The following is a 15,866-nucleotide window of genomic DNA, read 5'->3' as shown; positions in this document are numbered from 1 at the left end:
TTGTGCCAGGGGCGTGGTGAGCTTGTGCCAGGGGCGTGGTGAGGGGCGTGGGTAGTGAGCTTGTGCCAGGGGCATGGTGAGGGGCGTGGGTAGTGAGCTTGTGCCAGGGGCATGGTGAGGGGCGTGGGTAGTGAGCTTGTGCCAGGGGCATGGTGAGGAGCGTGGGTAGTGAGCTTGTGCCAGGGGCATGGTGAGGGGCGTGGGTAGTGAGCTTGTGCTAGGGGCGTGGTGAGGGGCGTGGGTAGTGAGCTTGTGCTAGGGGCGTGGTGAGGGGCGTGGGTAGTGAGCTTGTGCCAGGGGCGTGGGTAGTGAGCTTGTGCCAGGGGCGTGGGAAGTGAGCTTGTGCCAGGGGCATGGTGAGGGGCGTGGGTAGTGAGCTTGTGCCAGGGGCATGGTGAGGGGCGTGGGTAGTGAGCTTGTGCCAGGGGCGTGGTGAGGGGCGTGGGTAGTGAGCTTGTGCTAGGGGCGTGGTGAGGGGCGTGGGTAGTGAGCTTGTGCCAGGGGCATGGTGAGGGGCGTGGGTAGTGAGCTTGTGCCAGGGGCATGGTGAGGAGCGTGGGTAGTGAGCTTGTGCCAGGGGCATGGTGAGGGGCGTGGGTAGTGAGCTTGTGCTAGGGGCGTGGTGAGGGGCGTGGGTAGTGAGCTTGTGCTAGGGGCGTGGTGAGGGGCGTGGGTAGTGAGCTTGTGCCAGGGGCGTGGGTAGTGAGCTTGTGCCAGGGGCGTGGGAAGTGAGCTTGTGCCAGGGGCATGGTGAGGGGCGTGGGTAGTGAGCTTGTGCCAGGGGCATGGTGAGGGGCGTGGGTAGTGAGCTTGTGCCAGGGGCATGGTGAGGGGCGTGGGTAGTGAGCTTGTGCCAGGGGCGTGGTGAGGGGCGTGGGTAGTGAGCTTGTGCTAGGGGCGTGGTGAGGGGCGTGGGTAGTGAGCTTGTGCCAGGGGCATGGTGAGGGGCGTGGGTAGTGAGCTTGTGCCAGGGGCATGGTGAGGGGCGTGGGTAGTGAGCCATTGGAAGAGCCAGCATACGTCACATTGACCAACAACGTCCAATAGAAAAATGACACTGCAGTCGCCACCGTTGAACCTTAAGAGGGCAGCACTCAGACGTTTTCACGCCATATATTGTAGAATTAAAACACTTTATACCCGAATGTTAAAACATTTACTCAAATCAATGAACAGCATTAATAAAGCCACAGTCTTGCAGATCAGTAACTAAAAAAATGTTTGAAAAAATTGTTTTAGGGTTTAGTTACCCTTTAATGAGCAGATTTCTGCTATAGCCTACCGTACACATGCTTGGTTAATGAGACCCATTGTTCTTTCCAACAACACACACCCTTCGCTCTGGACCTGCAAGATGCAATATGGACAGGATCTGGAAATACTTTTGAGGAAGTCAGCCGGGTCTTAAAACGGGAATAAATGACCTTTAATCTTGTCCTGGACGTATGCCACAGATCAGCCTTAATCAACCTGTAAACACAACCCTTTCCTGGAGCTTTTACGATCTAAAAAAACGAGTTGTTTTTTTTGTTGTTGACAAATTCCATTCTAATTTTAATTTATACTTGTAACATTTGTATTTATATATATATAGTACATAAACTGAATGTATTTATATTGGTGGCACTTTTGCATTTGTCCTTTTACACATTATCTTCCGTGTGAAATGTGTTTTTCTATCCATCTGCTGTCTAAATAAAAATACACATATGTTCTCAGTTTTTCAGTAATGTTACAAAAATTATGTTTTTCCTAGCATCACCCACATGAAAAAATACCATAGTATATTATAGTAAAATTACACTCTAAAAAATGCCTGGTTAAAAATAACCCAAGTTGGGTTGAATATGGACTAACCCAGCAATTCGGTTGTTTTGACCCAGCGGTTGGGTTAAATGTTTGCTTAAAACAACCCAATTGCTGGGTTAGTCCATTTTCAACCCAACTTGGGTTATTTTTAACCAGGCATTTTTTAGAGTGTACTCTAGTAAATACTATAGTGTTTTTGAACCGTACTATATTTAAGTGTAGTAAATACTATAATATCCTACAATTTACTCTAGTATCTTTACTATAGTATGGTTCAAAAACACTATAGTATTTTTACTGTAATATACTATAGTATTTTTTCATGTTGACTGATTATGTGCTAAACAGAAAGGCTCATATGTAAAACAAATTTATATTTTAAGACATCTCAATATAAATGCACATTATATTTCTAATGTGAAAAACACCGGACTCAGCCAGTGAAGCTCGCGGTGTGTCGGTGTGTGTGTGTGTGTGTGTTTTATCAGTCGGTGGACCGGCGCTGGACTCCAATGCCCACAACTCTTCCCGTGATGATGATGACGCCGCCGCGGCAGCGCGCAACGCGTCTCACGCAACGCTTTGTGTTTTGGAGAAGAACGGAAGATGGCGACCTCAAACAATCCGCGAAAATTTAGCGAGAAAATCGCCCTGCACAACCAGAAGCAGGCCGAGGAGACCGCGGCGTTTGAGGAGGTCATGAAAGACCTGAGCATCACGCGAGCTGCACGGGTACGTGTGTCTGAAACGGAAACGTGTGTCGCTTAGCACAGCTGCTATGTAGATATGATATAGCCTGTATATGATTTATAAACACTTCTAATGCAGTGTTTGAGCGTAACGCGAGGCCGATCGGGTGCATGAGCTCAGAGATGCTGAGGATGCAGCTGGAGACAGATGTCATGCACATCTGCACTGGACCTGTTTTGGCCTTTAATGGATTGGGATTGCTTGTGTTTCTCGTTGTGTGTATCAGGCCACAGTGTAGGCTACTTATTAAATAATTAAATATCATCTTGTGCAGTGCTATAGCTGTCACATGGGCACGTTGTCTCAACGCATGTAAGTTAAGCAGTTACTAGAGGTTTTGAGTTCAGTCTAATCACATGTGCATTCTGTGGCAGTTTTTGTATTCTTGATTAAATCCAACTAGGATTTCAATTTTATCATGTTTTTGTTAAATGCTGTAAAACCACACTGGGATGCACAAAGGCAATGATAACGAAGAAATAATCAGGGTTATTATTGTTAAATACAACTAAAACCGTAAAAAAAATCATTTCATTACTAACTAAATAAACACTCATTTTTGTTTAGTTTAACTGTAATGAATAAAAACTATAGAGATTATAGACATACAGTATGTTTCATTTTTTTTTAAACAATTTGTTTATTATAATTTGACCAAAATAATGTTTTTTTTTGTATGGCACTTTTTTCCATTTTTATTATTGTTCCGTTATGATTATTGTTATTCTATTTAAATTACCGATTCCCTTACCTGTTTAAGTTGTTGAACGTGCCGTTTTACGTTTATTACATAAAAAGCTATTCTTCTTAAATCAGTGTCAATAAACAGACAACGTGCCCTGCTATTGGTCAACATATGTTTCATAAACTGTATGTTTTGTTGTTTTTTTCCTGTGAAATGTTCTACTTTTTTATTACTCATTCTACAACTTTTTTTAAGTCATGACTTCAAGTTTGACTTTTGAAAATATTCACTGGAGGTGAAAATGTATGGCAATTAGCTCCGGCCTTAATTTAAAGGGAGAGTTCACCCAAAAATGAAAATTAGCCCATGATTTACTCTCCCTCAACTCATCCGAGGTGTGTATGACATTCTTCTTTCAGACAAATAAAATCTGAGATATATAATCTATATCTGAGACTCTTCCAAGCTTTATAATGGCATTGAATTAGTGCAGAAAAGTGCATCTATCCATCATAAAAGTGCATAAATCAGATCCATCATAAAAGTGCATCTATCCATCATAAAAGTGCATAAATCAGATCCATCATAAAAGTGCATCTGTCCATCATAAAAGTGCATAAATCAGATCCATAATAATATTGCATCTACCCATCATAAAAGTGCATCTATCCATAATAAAATTGCATCTGCCCATCATAAAAGTGCATCTATCCATCATAAAAGTGCATAAATCAGATCCATCATAAAAGTGCATCTATCCATCATAAAAGTGCATCTATCATCATAAAAGTGCATCTATCCATCATAAGTGCCATCATAAAAGTGCATCTATCCATAATAAAATTGCATCTACCCATCATAAAAGTGCATTTATCCATCATAAAAGTGCATCCATCCATCATAAAAGTGCATCTGTCCATCATAAAAGTGCATCCATCCATCATAAAAGTGCATCTGTCCATCATAAAAGTGCATCTATCCATCATAAAAGTGCATCCATCCATCATAAAAGTGCATCTGTCCATCATAAAAGTGCATCCATCCATCATAAAAGTGCATCTATCCATCATAAAAGTGCATCTATCCATCATAAAAGTGCATCTGTCCATCATAAAAGTGCATCCATCCATCATAAAAGTGCATCCATCCATCATAAAAGTGCATCTGTCCATCATAAAAGTGCATCCATCCATCATAAAAGTGCATCTATCCATCATAAAAGTGCATCTGTCCATCATAAAAGTGCATCTGTCCATCATAAAAGTGGATAAATCCATCATAAAAGTGCATCTATCCATCATAAAAGTGCATCTATCCATCATAAAAGTTCATCCATCCATCATAAAAGTGCATCCATCCATCATAAAAGTGCATCTATCCATCATAAAAGTGCATCTATCCATCATAAAAGTGCATCTCTCCATCTTAAAAGTGCATCCGTCCATCATAAAAGTGCATCTGTCCATCATAAAAGTGCATCTGTCCATCATAAAAGTGCATCCATCCATCCATCATAAAAGTGCATCTATCCATCATAAAAGTGCATAAATCAGATCCATCATAAAAGTGCATCTATCCATCATAAGTGCCATCATAAAAGTGCATCTATCCATAATAAAATTGCATCTGTCCATCATAAAAGTGCATCTATCCATCATAAAAGTGCATCTATCCATCATAAAAGTGCATCTATCCATCATAAAAGTGCATCTATCCATCATAAAAGTGCATTTATCCATCATAAAAGTGCATCCATCCATCATAAAAGTGCATCTGTCCATCATAAAAGTGCATCTATCCATCATAAAAGTGCATCCATCCATCATAAAAGTGCATCTGTCCATCATAAAAGTGCATCCATCCATCATAAAAGTGCATCTGTCCATCATAAAAGTGCATCTATCCATCATAAAAGTGCATCTATCCATCATAAAAGTGCATCTGTCCATCATAAAAGTGCATCTGTCCATCATAAAAGTGCATCCGTCCATCATAAAAGTGCATCTGTCCATCATAAAAGTGCATCCGTCCATCATAAAAGTGCATCTGTCCATCATAAAAGTGCATCTATCCATCATAAAAGTGCATCTATCCATCATAAAAGTGCATCTATCCATCATAAAAGTGCATCTGTCCATCATAAAAGTGCATCTGTCCATCATAAAAGTGCATCCGTCCATCATAAAAGTGCATCTGTCCATCATAAAAGTGCATCCGTCCATCATAAAAGTGCATTTATCCATCATAAAAGTGCATCCATCCATCATAAAAGTGCATCTGTCCATCATAAAAGTGCATCTATCCATCATAAAAGTGCATCCATCCATCATAAAAGTGCATCTGTCCATCATAAAAGTGCATCCGTCCATCATAAAAGTGCATCTGTCCATCATAAAAGTGCATCTATCCATCATAAAAGTGCATCTATCCATCATAAAAGTGCATCTATCCATCATAAAAGTGCATCTGTCCATCATAAAAGTGGATAAATCCATCATAAAAGTGCATCTATCCATCATAAAAGTGCATCTATCCATCATAAAAGTGCATCTGTCCATCATAAAAGTGGATAAATCCATCATAAAAGTGCATCTGTCCATCATAAAAGTGCATCTGTCCATCATAAAAGTGCATCTGTCCATCATAAAAGTGCATCTGTCCATCATAAAAGTGCATCTGTCCATCATAAAAGTGCATCCGTCCATCATAAAAGTGCATTTATCCATCATAAAAGTGCATCCATCCATCATAAAAGTGCATCTGTCCATCATAAAAGTGCATCTATCCATCATAAAAGTGCATCCATCCATCATAAAAGTGCATCTGTCCATCATAAAAGTGCATCCGTCCATCATAAAAGTGCATCTGTCCATCATAAAAGTGCATCTATCCATCATAAAAGTGCATCTATCCATCATAAAAGTGCATCTATCCATCATAAAAGTGCATCTGTCCATCATAAAAGTGGATAAATCCATCATAAAAGTGCATCTATCCATCATAAAAGTGCATCTGTCCATCATAAAAGTGGATAAATCCATCATAAAAGTGCATCTATCCATCATAAAAGTGCATCTATCCATCATAAAAGTGCATCTGTCCATCATAAAAGTGGATAAATCCATCATAAAAGTGCATCTGTCCATCATAAAAGTGCATCTGTCCATCATAAAAGTGCATCCGTCCATCATAAAAGTGCATCTGTCCATCATAAAAGTGCATCCGTCCATCATAAAAGTGCATCTATCCATCATAAAAGTGCATCTATCCATCATAAAAGTGCATCTGTCCATCATAAAAGTGCATCTGTCCATCATAAAAGTGCATCCGTCCATCATAAAAGTGCATCTGTCCATCATAAAAGTGCATCTATCCATCATAAAAGTGCATCTATCCATCATAAAAGTGCATCTATCCATCATAAAAGTGCATCTGTCCATCATAAAAGTGGATAAATCCATCATAAAAGTGCATCTATCCATCATAAAAGTGCATCTATCCATCATAAAAGTTCATCCATCCATCATAAAAGTGCATCCATCCATCATAAAAGTGCATCTATCCATCATAAAAGTGCATCTATCCATCATAAAAGTGCATCTATCCATCATAAAAGTGCATCTGTCCATCTTAAAAGTGCATCTCTCCATCTTAAAAGTGCATCTGTCCATCATAAAAGTGCATCTCTCCATCTTAAAAGTGCATCTCTCCATCTTAAAAGTGCATCTGTCCATCATAAAAGTGCATCTCTCCATCTTAAAAGTGCATCTCTCCATCTTAAAAGTGCATCTGTCCATCATAAAAGTGCATCTATCCATCATAAAAGTGCATCTGTCCATCATAAAAGTGGATAAATCCATCATAAAAGTGCATCTATCCATCATAAAAGTGCATCTATCCATCATAAAAGTTCATCCATCCATCATAAAAGTGCATCCATCCATCATAAAAGTGCATCTATCCATCATAAAAGTGCATCTATCCATCATAAAAGTGCATCTATCCATCATAAAAGTGCATCATAAAAGTGCAAAAGTGCATTGTAAAATGTGTACCTTGAATGCAATGTAAGTCGCTTTGGATAAATGCATAAATGTAAATGTAAATGTAAATGTAAATGCATCCATCCATCATAAAAAGGCATCTATCATAAAACTGCATCCATCCATGCACTTTTATGATGGACGGATGCACTTTTATGATGGATAGATGCACTTTTATGATGGACGGATGCACTTTTATGATGGACAGATGCACTTATGATGGATAGATGCACTTTTATGACGGACAGATGCACTTTTATGATGGACAGATGCACTTTTATGATGGATAGATGCACTTTTATGATGGATAGATGCACTTTTATGATGGATAGATGCACTTTTATGATGGATAGATGCACTTTTATGATGGACAGATGCACTTTTATGATGGACGGATGCACTTTTATGATGGATAGATGCACTTTTATGACGGACAGATGCACTTTTATGATGGATAGATGCACTTATGATGGATAGATGCACTTTTATGATGGACAGATGCACTTTTATGATGGACGGATGCACTTTTATGATGGATAGATGCACTTTTATGATGGACAGATGCACTTTTATGATGGATAGATGCACTTTTATGATGGACAGATGCACTTTTATGATGGACAGATGCACTTTTATGATGGACAGATGCACTTTTATGATGGACGGATGCACTTTTATGATGGACAGATGCACTTTTATGATGGACAGATGCACTTTTATGATGGATAGATGCACTTTTATGATGGACAGATGCACTTTTATGATGGACAGATGCACTTTTATGATGGACAGATGCACTTTTATGATGGACAGATGCACTTTTATGATGGATAGATGCACTTTTATGATGGACAGATGCACTTTTATGATGGACAGATGCACTTTTATGATGGATAGATGCACTTTTATGATGGATAGATGCACTTTTATGATGGACAGATGCACTTTTATGATGGATAGATGCACTTTTATGATGGACAGATGCACTTTTATGATGGACGGATGCACTTTTATGATGGATAGATGCACTTTTATGATGGACAGATGCACTTTTATGCACTTATTCACTGCCATTATAAAGCTTGGAAGAGTCAGGACTTTTTTGAATAACTCCGATTTTATTCGTCTGAAAGAAGAATGTCACACACACCTAGGATGACTTGAGTAAATCATGGGCTAATTTTAATTTTGGGTGAACTATCCCTTTAAATACAGCCTATTAGTATGTCCCTTGGTGTTGGACTTATGACATATGTGCATCACGTAAGTTAATACCCATATTCTGCTACTTTTTATTAACTCTCACTGGTCTGCTTTTCTCATTCTTCACTTTATGACGTGTTTTTACTCCACGGTATCTTGTTTACGTTTCATTCATGCGTTCATTTCGTCCTTCACTGCTGCTTTTCACGCACTGTTATTTTGCACAGCTGCAGTTACAGAAGACCCAGTATTTGCAACTGGGCCAGAACCGAGCTCAGTGCTATGGAGGGTCACTGCCCAATGTCAATCAGATTGGAAATAGCAACACTGACCTCCCTTTTCAGGTGAGACCTTAGAAACTTCATAAGTTTGTAAACACACACTATGCTGTCACTTTATGATTGAATTTCCCTTCAGATGATCTAATCAATTTCATAAACATCCTAACTGGATAAAACTCAGTGTATTAGATGGGTCATTCCTCTTATGCGTTACCTTTTCAACTGTGTAACTTAAAAAAAAAAAATGCTTGTGATCTGGTCAAGCTTCGACGCTTTGAGACACTTTAACTCTAGTAATTATAGCTTGATTATAGACACAAAGGTCCCATGGCATGGATTTTTTGTATTATTTTTTGTTTCCTGAGGTGTACTTATATTGTTAGTATGATTTTTACATCAATAAATTTCATAATTTAGAAATAAAAGGCATTTTTCTAATCATATATTAGCCCTCTGTTTCAGGGGGCGTGTCTGCTGTGAGACTTCAGTGAAAACGCCCACTGCTGTGATTGGCTGACATCTTTGCATTTGAACCGAAAGATTTGCATAATCCGTACCGAACCGTCAGTTTTGTGTCAGAGGTGGACAGTAACTAAGTACATTTACTTGAGTACTGTACTGAAGTACACTTTTTGAGTATCTGTACTTTACTGAAGTATTATTTTTTAGGGAAACTTTTACTTCACTACATTTGAAAGACAAATATCGTACTTTTTACTCCACTACATTTCTATCAAGATCCTCGAAGTCAAAAGTTGTTTCTGTAGCAGCTTTAAAAGTCAGTGGATGATTTTTTTTCTTCTTTAAAAGTGTTTTTTTTTTTTTGCAAAATGTAAATGTCTGGGAGAAAGAGAAGCGCAGACATATGGATGAATCTGAAAAAGCCTGATGAAGGAGCTCAGTTCAGTCTGTTTTTTTGTGGCTCTGAGATGCCAGAGCACGAGTATTGAATAGAGCTTTCTTTTGTGTTTTTTTCGCACTTAAACAGACGAATACACACAAAATGTAAATTTTCATTTTGGAAAGTATTCACGTAAACAAAGTTGATTATGTCTTAAGTGAACGTAAACAGTTGGGGGAATATCGGATGTGTATCAGTGTGTAGGATTTGTGCATTCTGCCTTAAAGTGACAGCAGCTTTGTAAGGAGCTTTGTAACTTTTAAGTATTTAAATTAGTTTAAGGTGGTCGTATGCTAGCATGTCGGATGGAGCATCACTGAAGGGCTTAAACCACCGTGCATTTATACGACAATGCAACAATAATAAAATAACGCATTGACAAAAAAAGGAAATTTACTTTTGATACTTAAGTACTTTTAAAAGCAAGTACTTCTGTACTTTTACTTAAGTAAAAATAGTTTTTAACAACTTTCACTTGTAACAGAGTAATATTTGACCAGTAGCACTTTTACTTTCACTCGAGTAATGGAGTTGTGTACTTTGTCCACCTCTGGTATTGTTACACCCCTACTAATGAACTACTGTGCAATATATCGAAATATCGCAAATGTACATATCGCAATATGCAAATCGTAAGGGCCCACAATTTCTGAATGATTTTAATAGGCTACTTCAACATTGTGAAAAGTGTATGTTTTAGGTCGATGTATATATCAGAGAATAGACTGAGCACACGACTGTTACTTATGAGACTTGCTTGACGTTAAAAAGAGTTATTAAACGCAATAACTTACGAAAAACAACTCCTTGCAGTCTCGCGCTGACACACACACCGAAACGTGCGCACAAGCTGTTCTTTTTCCGTGTCTTGTTACGCACTCGAACTGTCAAATACACACACATTTGTGTCAAAATGGCCGTCTTGATGAGTATTCATGTAAACACTGTCTCTTAATCTTTAAGTGAAAGATATCAGTTGGAGAAAGAAATAGATTTTACACACTTAAAGCAATATCGTATTGCATATCGCATTATTTAACAAGGATATCGCATTTTTTCTTCAATATCGCACAGCCCTACTACTAACCCAGATTATACACTGCCCAGCTAAATAAACCTCACTGTTTGGATTTAAATTGCCGAGTATGTGATTGGATCATTATTGCAGTGATTATTATGTTTCTAGCACGTTAAAAGCTCTTCTAACTGATGGAGCGTGTAGCTTTTCATTTCTTAAACAACCATGTAGGAAGACACATTATGGGATGACAAGATTCATCAGGATCAAACTGTGAAAGAATGGTTGGGAGGGAGCATGAAGGATCATTTCCACTCATGAATCCAGTGGGTTACACCGCTGGACTGATATGCAGAAGGTTGCTGGTTCACACCACCAGTGTGTCATACTCAATAATTGTCCCTGTAATAAGTGTATATCATCTGTCATTTACATAATTGTCAATGAATTGGCATATGCGTCTTTGGGATGTGCTGGAGTTGACTTTACAGAATTTCGATTAAAGGGTTAGTTCACCCAAAAATGTAAATTCTGTCATTAATGACTGACCCTCATGTGGTTGGACACCCGTCAGACCTCCGTTCATCTTCAGACACAAATGAAGATATTTTAGTGTAAATCTGATGCTCTTAAAGGCCTCCATTGGCTCAACTTTACACTCTCAAGACCCTTAAAAGACACTAAAGACATCGATACGAAGTTCATCTCACTACAGTGGCTCTACAATAACTTTATGAATCGGCGACAATAGTTTTTGTGCGCAAAAAAACCCTAAATAACGACTTATATAGTGATGACGATTTCAAAACACGGCATCATGAAGCTTCGAAACGTTATGAATCAGTGAGTCGATTCATGATTTGGATCGCGTGTCAAACCGCCAAAATGCTGAAATTTGGCGATTCAAACCACTGAATCGACTCACTGATTCATAACGCTTCGAAGCTTCATGATGCCGTGTTTTGAAATCGTCATCACTATAAGTCGTTATTTAGGGTTTTTTTGCGCACAAATACTATTCTCGTCGCTTCATAAAGTTATTGTAGAGCCACTGTAGTGAGATGGACTTTGTATCGATGTCTTTAGTGTCTTTTAAGGGTCTTGAGAGTGTAAAGTTGAGCCAATGGAGGCCTTTCAGAGCATCAGATTTACACTAAAATATCTTCATTTGTGTCTGAAGATGAACGGAGGTCTGACGGGTGTCCAACCACATGAGGGTCAGTCATTAATGACAGAATTTTCATTTTTGGGTGAACTAACCCTTTAAATGTCCAAATACTCTTTGAGGACATTACTGCAGAGGTGGACAAAGTACACAACTCCATTACTCAAGTAAAAAGTACCACTGGTCAAATATTACTCCGTTACAAGTGAAAGTTGTAAAAAATTATTTTTACTTAAGTAAAACAGGGTTCCCACTCGTCCTGGAAAACCTGGAAAATTGGTGACAAGTTCTCCAGTCCTGGAAAACACATGGAAAATGAGAGAAAATGTAAAATGTCCTGGAAAATCTGGTTGTTGTCTGGGAAAATTCTTTAAAAAAAGTTATTTCTTTAGCCGAGTTTAAAGAGTTTATCGCTGGCCCAAACAATTAGCGCTAGTTGCAGAAAGCACATGTTCAGGAATGCTGAGTTTGATACATGTGAGTATTATTTTGAATAATAATGTTTATCAGCCGTTAGCTAATGCTATAACTGCTCAGTGAATGTTAACTCGTAAGCTGCTCCCTAATCACATCATTTTGATATAAAGTCACATTTTTGTGTTATAAAGTCAGAATTGCAAGATATAGTCAGAATTGCGTGATATAAACTTGCAAGTCTTTTCTTCACAGTTGACTTTTTTGCGCAGTTGCGAGTTTATATCTTGCAATTTTGACTTTTTTTTCAGAATTTTGAGATCTAAACTGCAATTGCAAGTTATAAAGTCCAATTCTGAGGAAAAAAGAATTGCGACAATTTTCGCGTTTATATCACAAATATGTAAACTCGCAATTGCAGGTCAGAATATCGAGATAAAAAGTCTCAATTACCTTTTCTTTCTATTCTGTGGTGTAAAGAAGCTTCCATAGTCATAATGTATGATTAAGAGCTCATATTGAAAAATGCTGGATTGTTAAGTAATGGCAATAAACTGTACGGCTTTTAAAGACTTAGAAAGCAATATTTGGCATGATCCTTGTCTTTTATTCCCGCCATAGTAAAATTTAAAATGTCCTGGAAAAGTACTGGAAAATGGTTTCTGAAAAAGAGCGGGAACCCTGTAAAAGTACAGAAGCACTTGTTTATAAAAGTACTTAAGTATCAAAAGTAAATTTCCTTTTTTTTGTCAATGCATTATTTTATTATCGTTGCATTGTTGTATGAATGCACGCTATAGCCATCACGGTGGTTTAAGCCAGTCAGTGATGCTCCATCCGACATGCTAGCATACAACTATCTTGAACTAATTTAAATACTTGTATAAAAGTTACAAAGCTGCTGTCACTTTAAGGCAGAATGCACAAATCCTATACACTGATACACATCCGATATTCCCCCAACTGTTTACGTTCACTTATGACATAATCAACTTTGTTTACGTGAATACTTTCCAAAATGAAAATTGACATTTTGTGTGTATTGGTCTGTTTAAAGGGTTAGTTCACCCAAAAATGAAAATTCTGTCATTAATGACTGACCCTCATGTGGTTGGACACCCGTCAGACCTCCGTTCATCTTCAGACACAAATGAAGATATTTTAGTGTAAATCTGATGCTGAGAAAGGCTTCAGAAAGGCCTCCATTGGCTCAACTTTACACTCTCAAGACCCTTAAAAGACACTAAAGACGTCGTTACAAAGTCCATCTCACTACAGTGGTTCTACAATAACTTTATGAATCGGCGACAATAGTTTTTGTGTGCAAAAAAACCCTAAATAACGACTTATATAGTGATGATGATTTCAAAACAAAGCATCATGAAGCTTCGAAGCGTTATGAATCAGTGAGTCGAATCATGATTCGGATCGCGTGTCAAACCGCCAAAATGCTGAAATTTGGCGATCCAAACCGCTGAATCGACTCACTGATTCATAATGGTCCAAACCGCTGAATCGACTCACTGATTCATAACGCTCTGAACTGCTGAATCGACTCACTGATTCATAACGCTCTGAACCGCTGAATCGACTCACTGATTCATAACGCTCTGAACCGCTGAATCGACTCACTGATTCATAACGCTCTGAACCGCTGAATCGCCTCACTGATTCATAACGCTCTGAACCGCTGAATCGACTCACTGATTCATAACGCTCTGAAGCTTCATGATGCCGTGTTTTGAAATCGTCTTCACTATATTAGTCGTTATTTAGGGGTTTTTTTGCGCACAGAAACTTTTCTCGTCGCTTCATAAAGTTATTTTAGAAGCACTGTAGTGAGATGGACTTTGTATCGACGTCTTTAGTGTCTTTTAAGGGTCTTGAGAGTGTAAAGTTGAGCCAATGGAGGCCTTTCAGAGCATCAGATTTACACTAAAATATCTTCATTTGTGTCTGAAGATGAACGGAGGTCTGACGGGTGTCCAACCACATGAGGGTCAGTCATTAATGACAGAATTTTCATTTTTGGGTGAACTAATCTTTAATCTTTTCAGAAAACTGAAACTTACTTTCTAATATGGCCATGGGTGCACACACTGTGCCGAGCAACTTCCTCCATTTTGCTATAAACTGATCAGTGTTCAAAACATTTTGGGAAATTATGACCCTACAAAAGTGATTACTTATAGGTTGTCTGCAAAACAAAAAACAAACAAATTAATCCACTGACTTGCAAAGCTGCTACAGAAACGACTTTCGACTTTGAGGATCTTGATAGAAATGTAGTGGAGTAAAAAGTACGATATTTGTCTTTCAAATGTAGTGAAGTAAAAGTAAAAGTTTCCCTAAAAAATAATACTTCAGTAAAGTACAGATACTCAAAAAGTGTACTTCAGTACAGTACTCAAGTAAATGTATGTGATGAGGACGTGTAAGGATAGCCCAGAACACCCACACAGAAAGTATTTGGTTGTCCTAATGCTGCGTTCACACCAAACGCGAATTGAGCGTCAAAATCGCGTCTACCGCGTGTAATTTCACGTGCGAACATTTTGAATGCATTCGCGCGTCCGCAGAGAATTGGACGCGCGTAGAAATCGAGCGTTTGAAGCGAAATTGACGCGCGTTCAAGGCACTCCAGGAGAAATATGTCATAAAACACTCTGCCTCTTTTCATTTTCATTAAAAATATATATTAAGCATTAATAGCCACACAAATGTGGTCCAGGCAACTCCTACATTATCTTCACTGCATGTATGTTTAAATATCCTTAAAATATAAAGTTATTAAACTCCTCTGTGCCCTCAGTCAAAACGATTTGGCAGACAACAAATTATAGATTCATGAGAGCAAAGCTCGGCCGTTAGATCTACACAAAACGAACCACTACAGGACATCAGAGCCAGCGGCAGACGCCAGAAGGACTGGCCGAGGAAAGGCTGCCTTCGCCGGGGTTATGAGCAGTGATTGCCCGGTGATCGCCTGGATCTCACAACTCCAAAAACACAAGATTATTTTTTTTAAATAGGCGCTCTCTTTATAAATAAACCACAGATTTGAGCTTTAAACAACTACATCCACCTGAAAAAGTATTAAAACTAAATTTTTTGACACAATAGTACTATTTTTAATTTATGCAGGGTTTCTCATACACGTCACTTTACCACGTGACAGCAGCAAGCAGGCTCCTGATTGGTTGACGCGGCGCGAATTGACGCCAAAGTTCAAATTTTTCAACTTGGGCGTCAGACGCGAATTTGCTTCAAACGCGTGAATGCACAAAAGCACCATTCGCGTGTAGCGAGCGTATCGCGCAAGACGCTCAATTCGCCATTCGTGCGAACTGGACGCGAATTGAGCGTCTTGCGCGATTGAGGCGGATTCGCGTCCTTCGCGCCGCGCGAAACGCGCCTTCCGCGCCGCGGGACCTCCAGACGCGCGTCAACGCGCCTTTCCATTGACTTAACATTGAAATCACTCGCGCCAGACGCTCAATTCGCGTTTGGTGTGAACGCAGCATAAGGAGTGTATATCTTAAATAATTAATTAAACGTAACAAAGCCGATGGAAACACGCATTTGCACGGGTGTCAT

The 15,866-nt window shown here is 39.0% G+C and overlaps 1 protein-coding gene across 1 annotated transcript in view; it reads left to right on the top strand.

The window, feature by feature from the left end:
* The first annotated feature begins 2,385 nt into the window (after positions 1-2,385).
* Positions 2,386-15,866, top strand: part of crtc1b (CREB regulated transcription coactivator 1b) — a 51,317-nt gene continuing 37,836 nt past the window's right edge. The window contains exons 1-2 of the mRNA XM_079844888.1: positions 2,386-2,541; positions 8,718-8,834. Coding sequence (XP_079701014.1) covers positions 2,416-2,541; positions 8,718-8,834 — 243 coding nt within the window. The 5' untranslated portion in view covers positions 2,386-2,415. The remainder of the gene's footprint in view (positions 2,542-8,717; positions 8,835-15,866) is intronic.

Source organism: Gobio gobio (assembly GCF_949357685.1).
Source record: "Gobio gobio genome assembly, chromosome: 19".
NCBI lineage: Eukaryota > Metazoa > Chordata > Actinopteri > Cypriniformes > Gobionidae > Gobio > Gobio gobio.
Note: the sequence above shows the minus strand (reverse complement) of the source record. Positions and strands in the feature narration are given on the sequence as shown.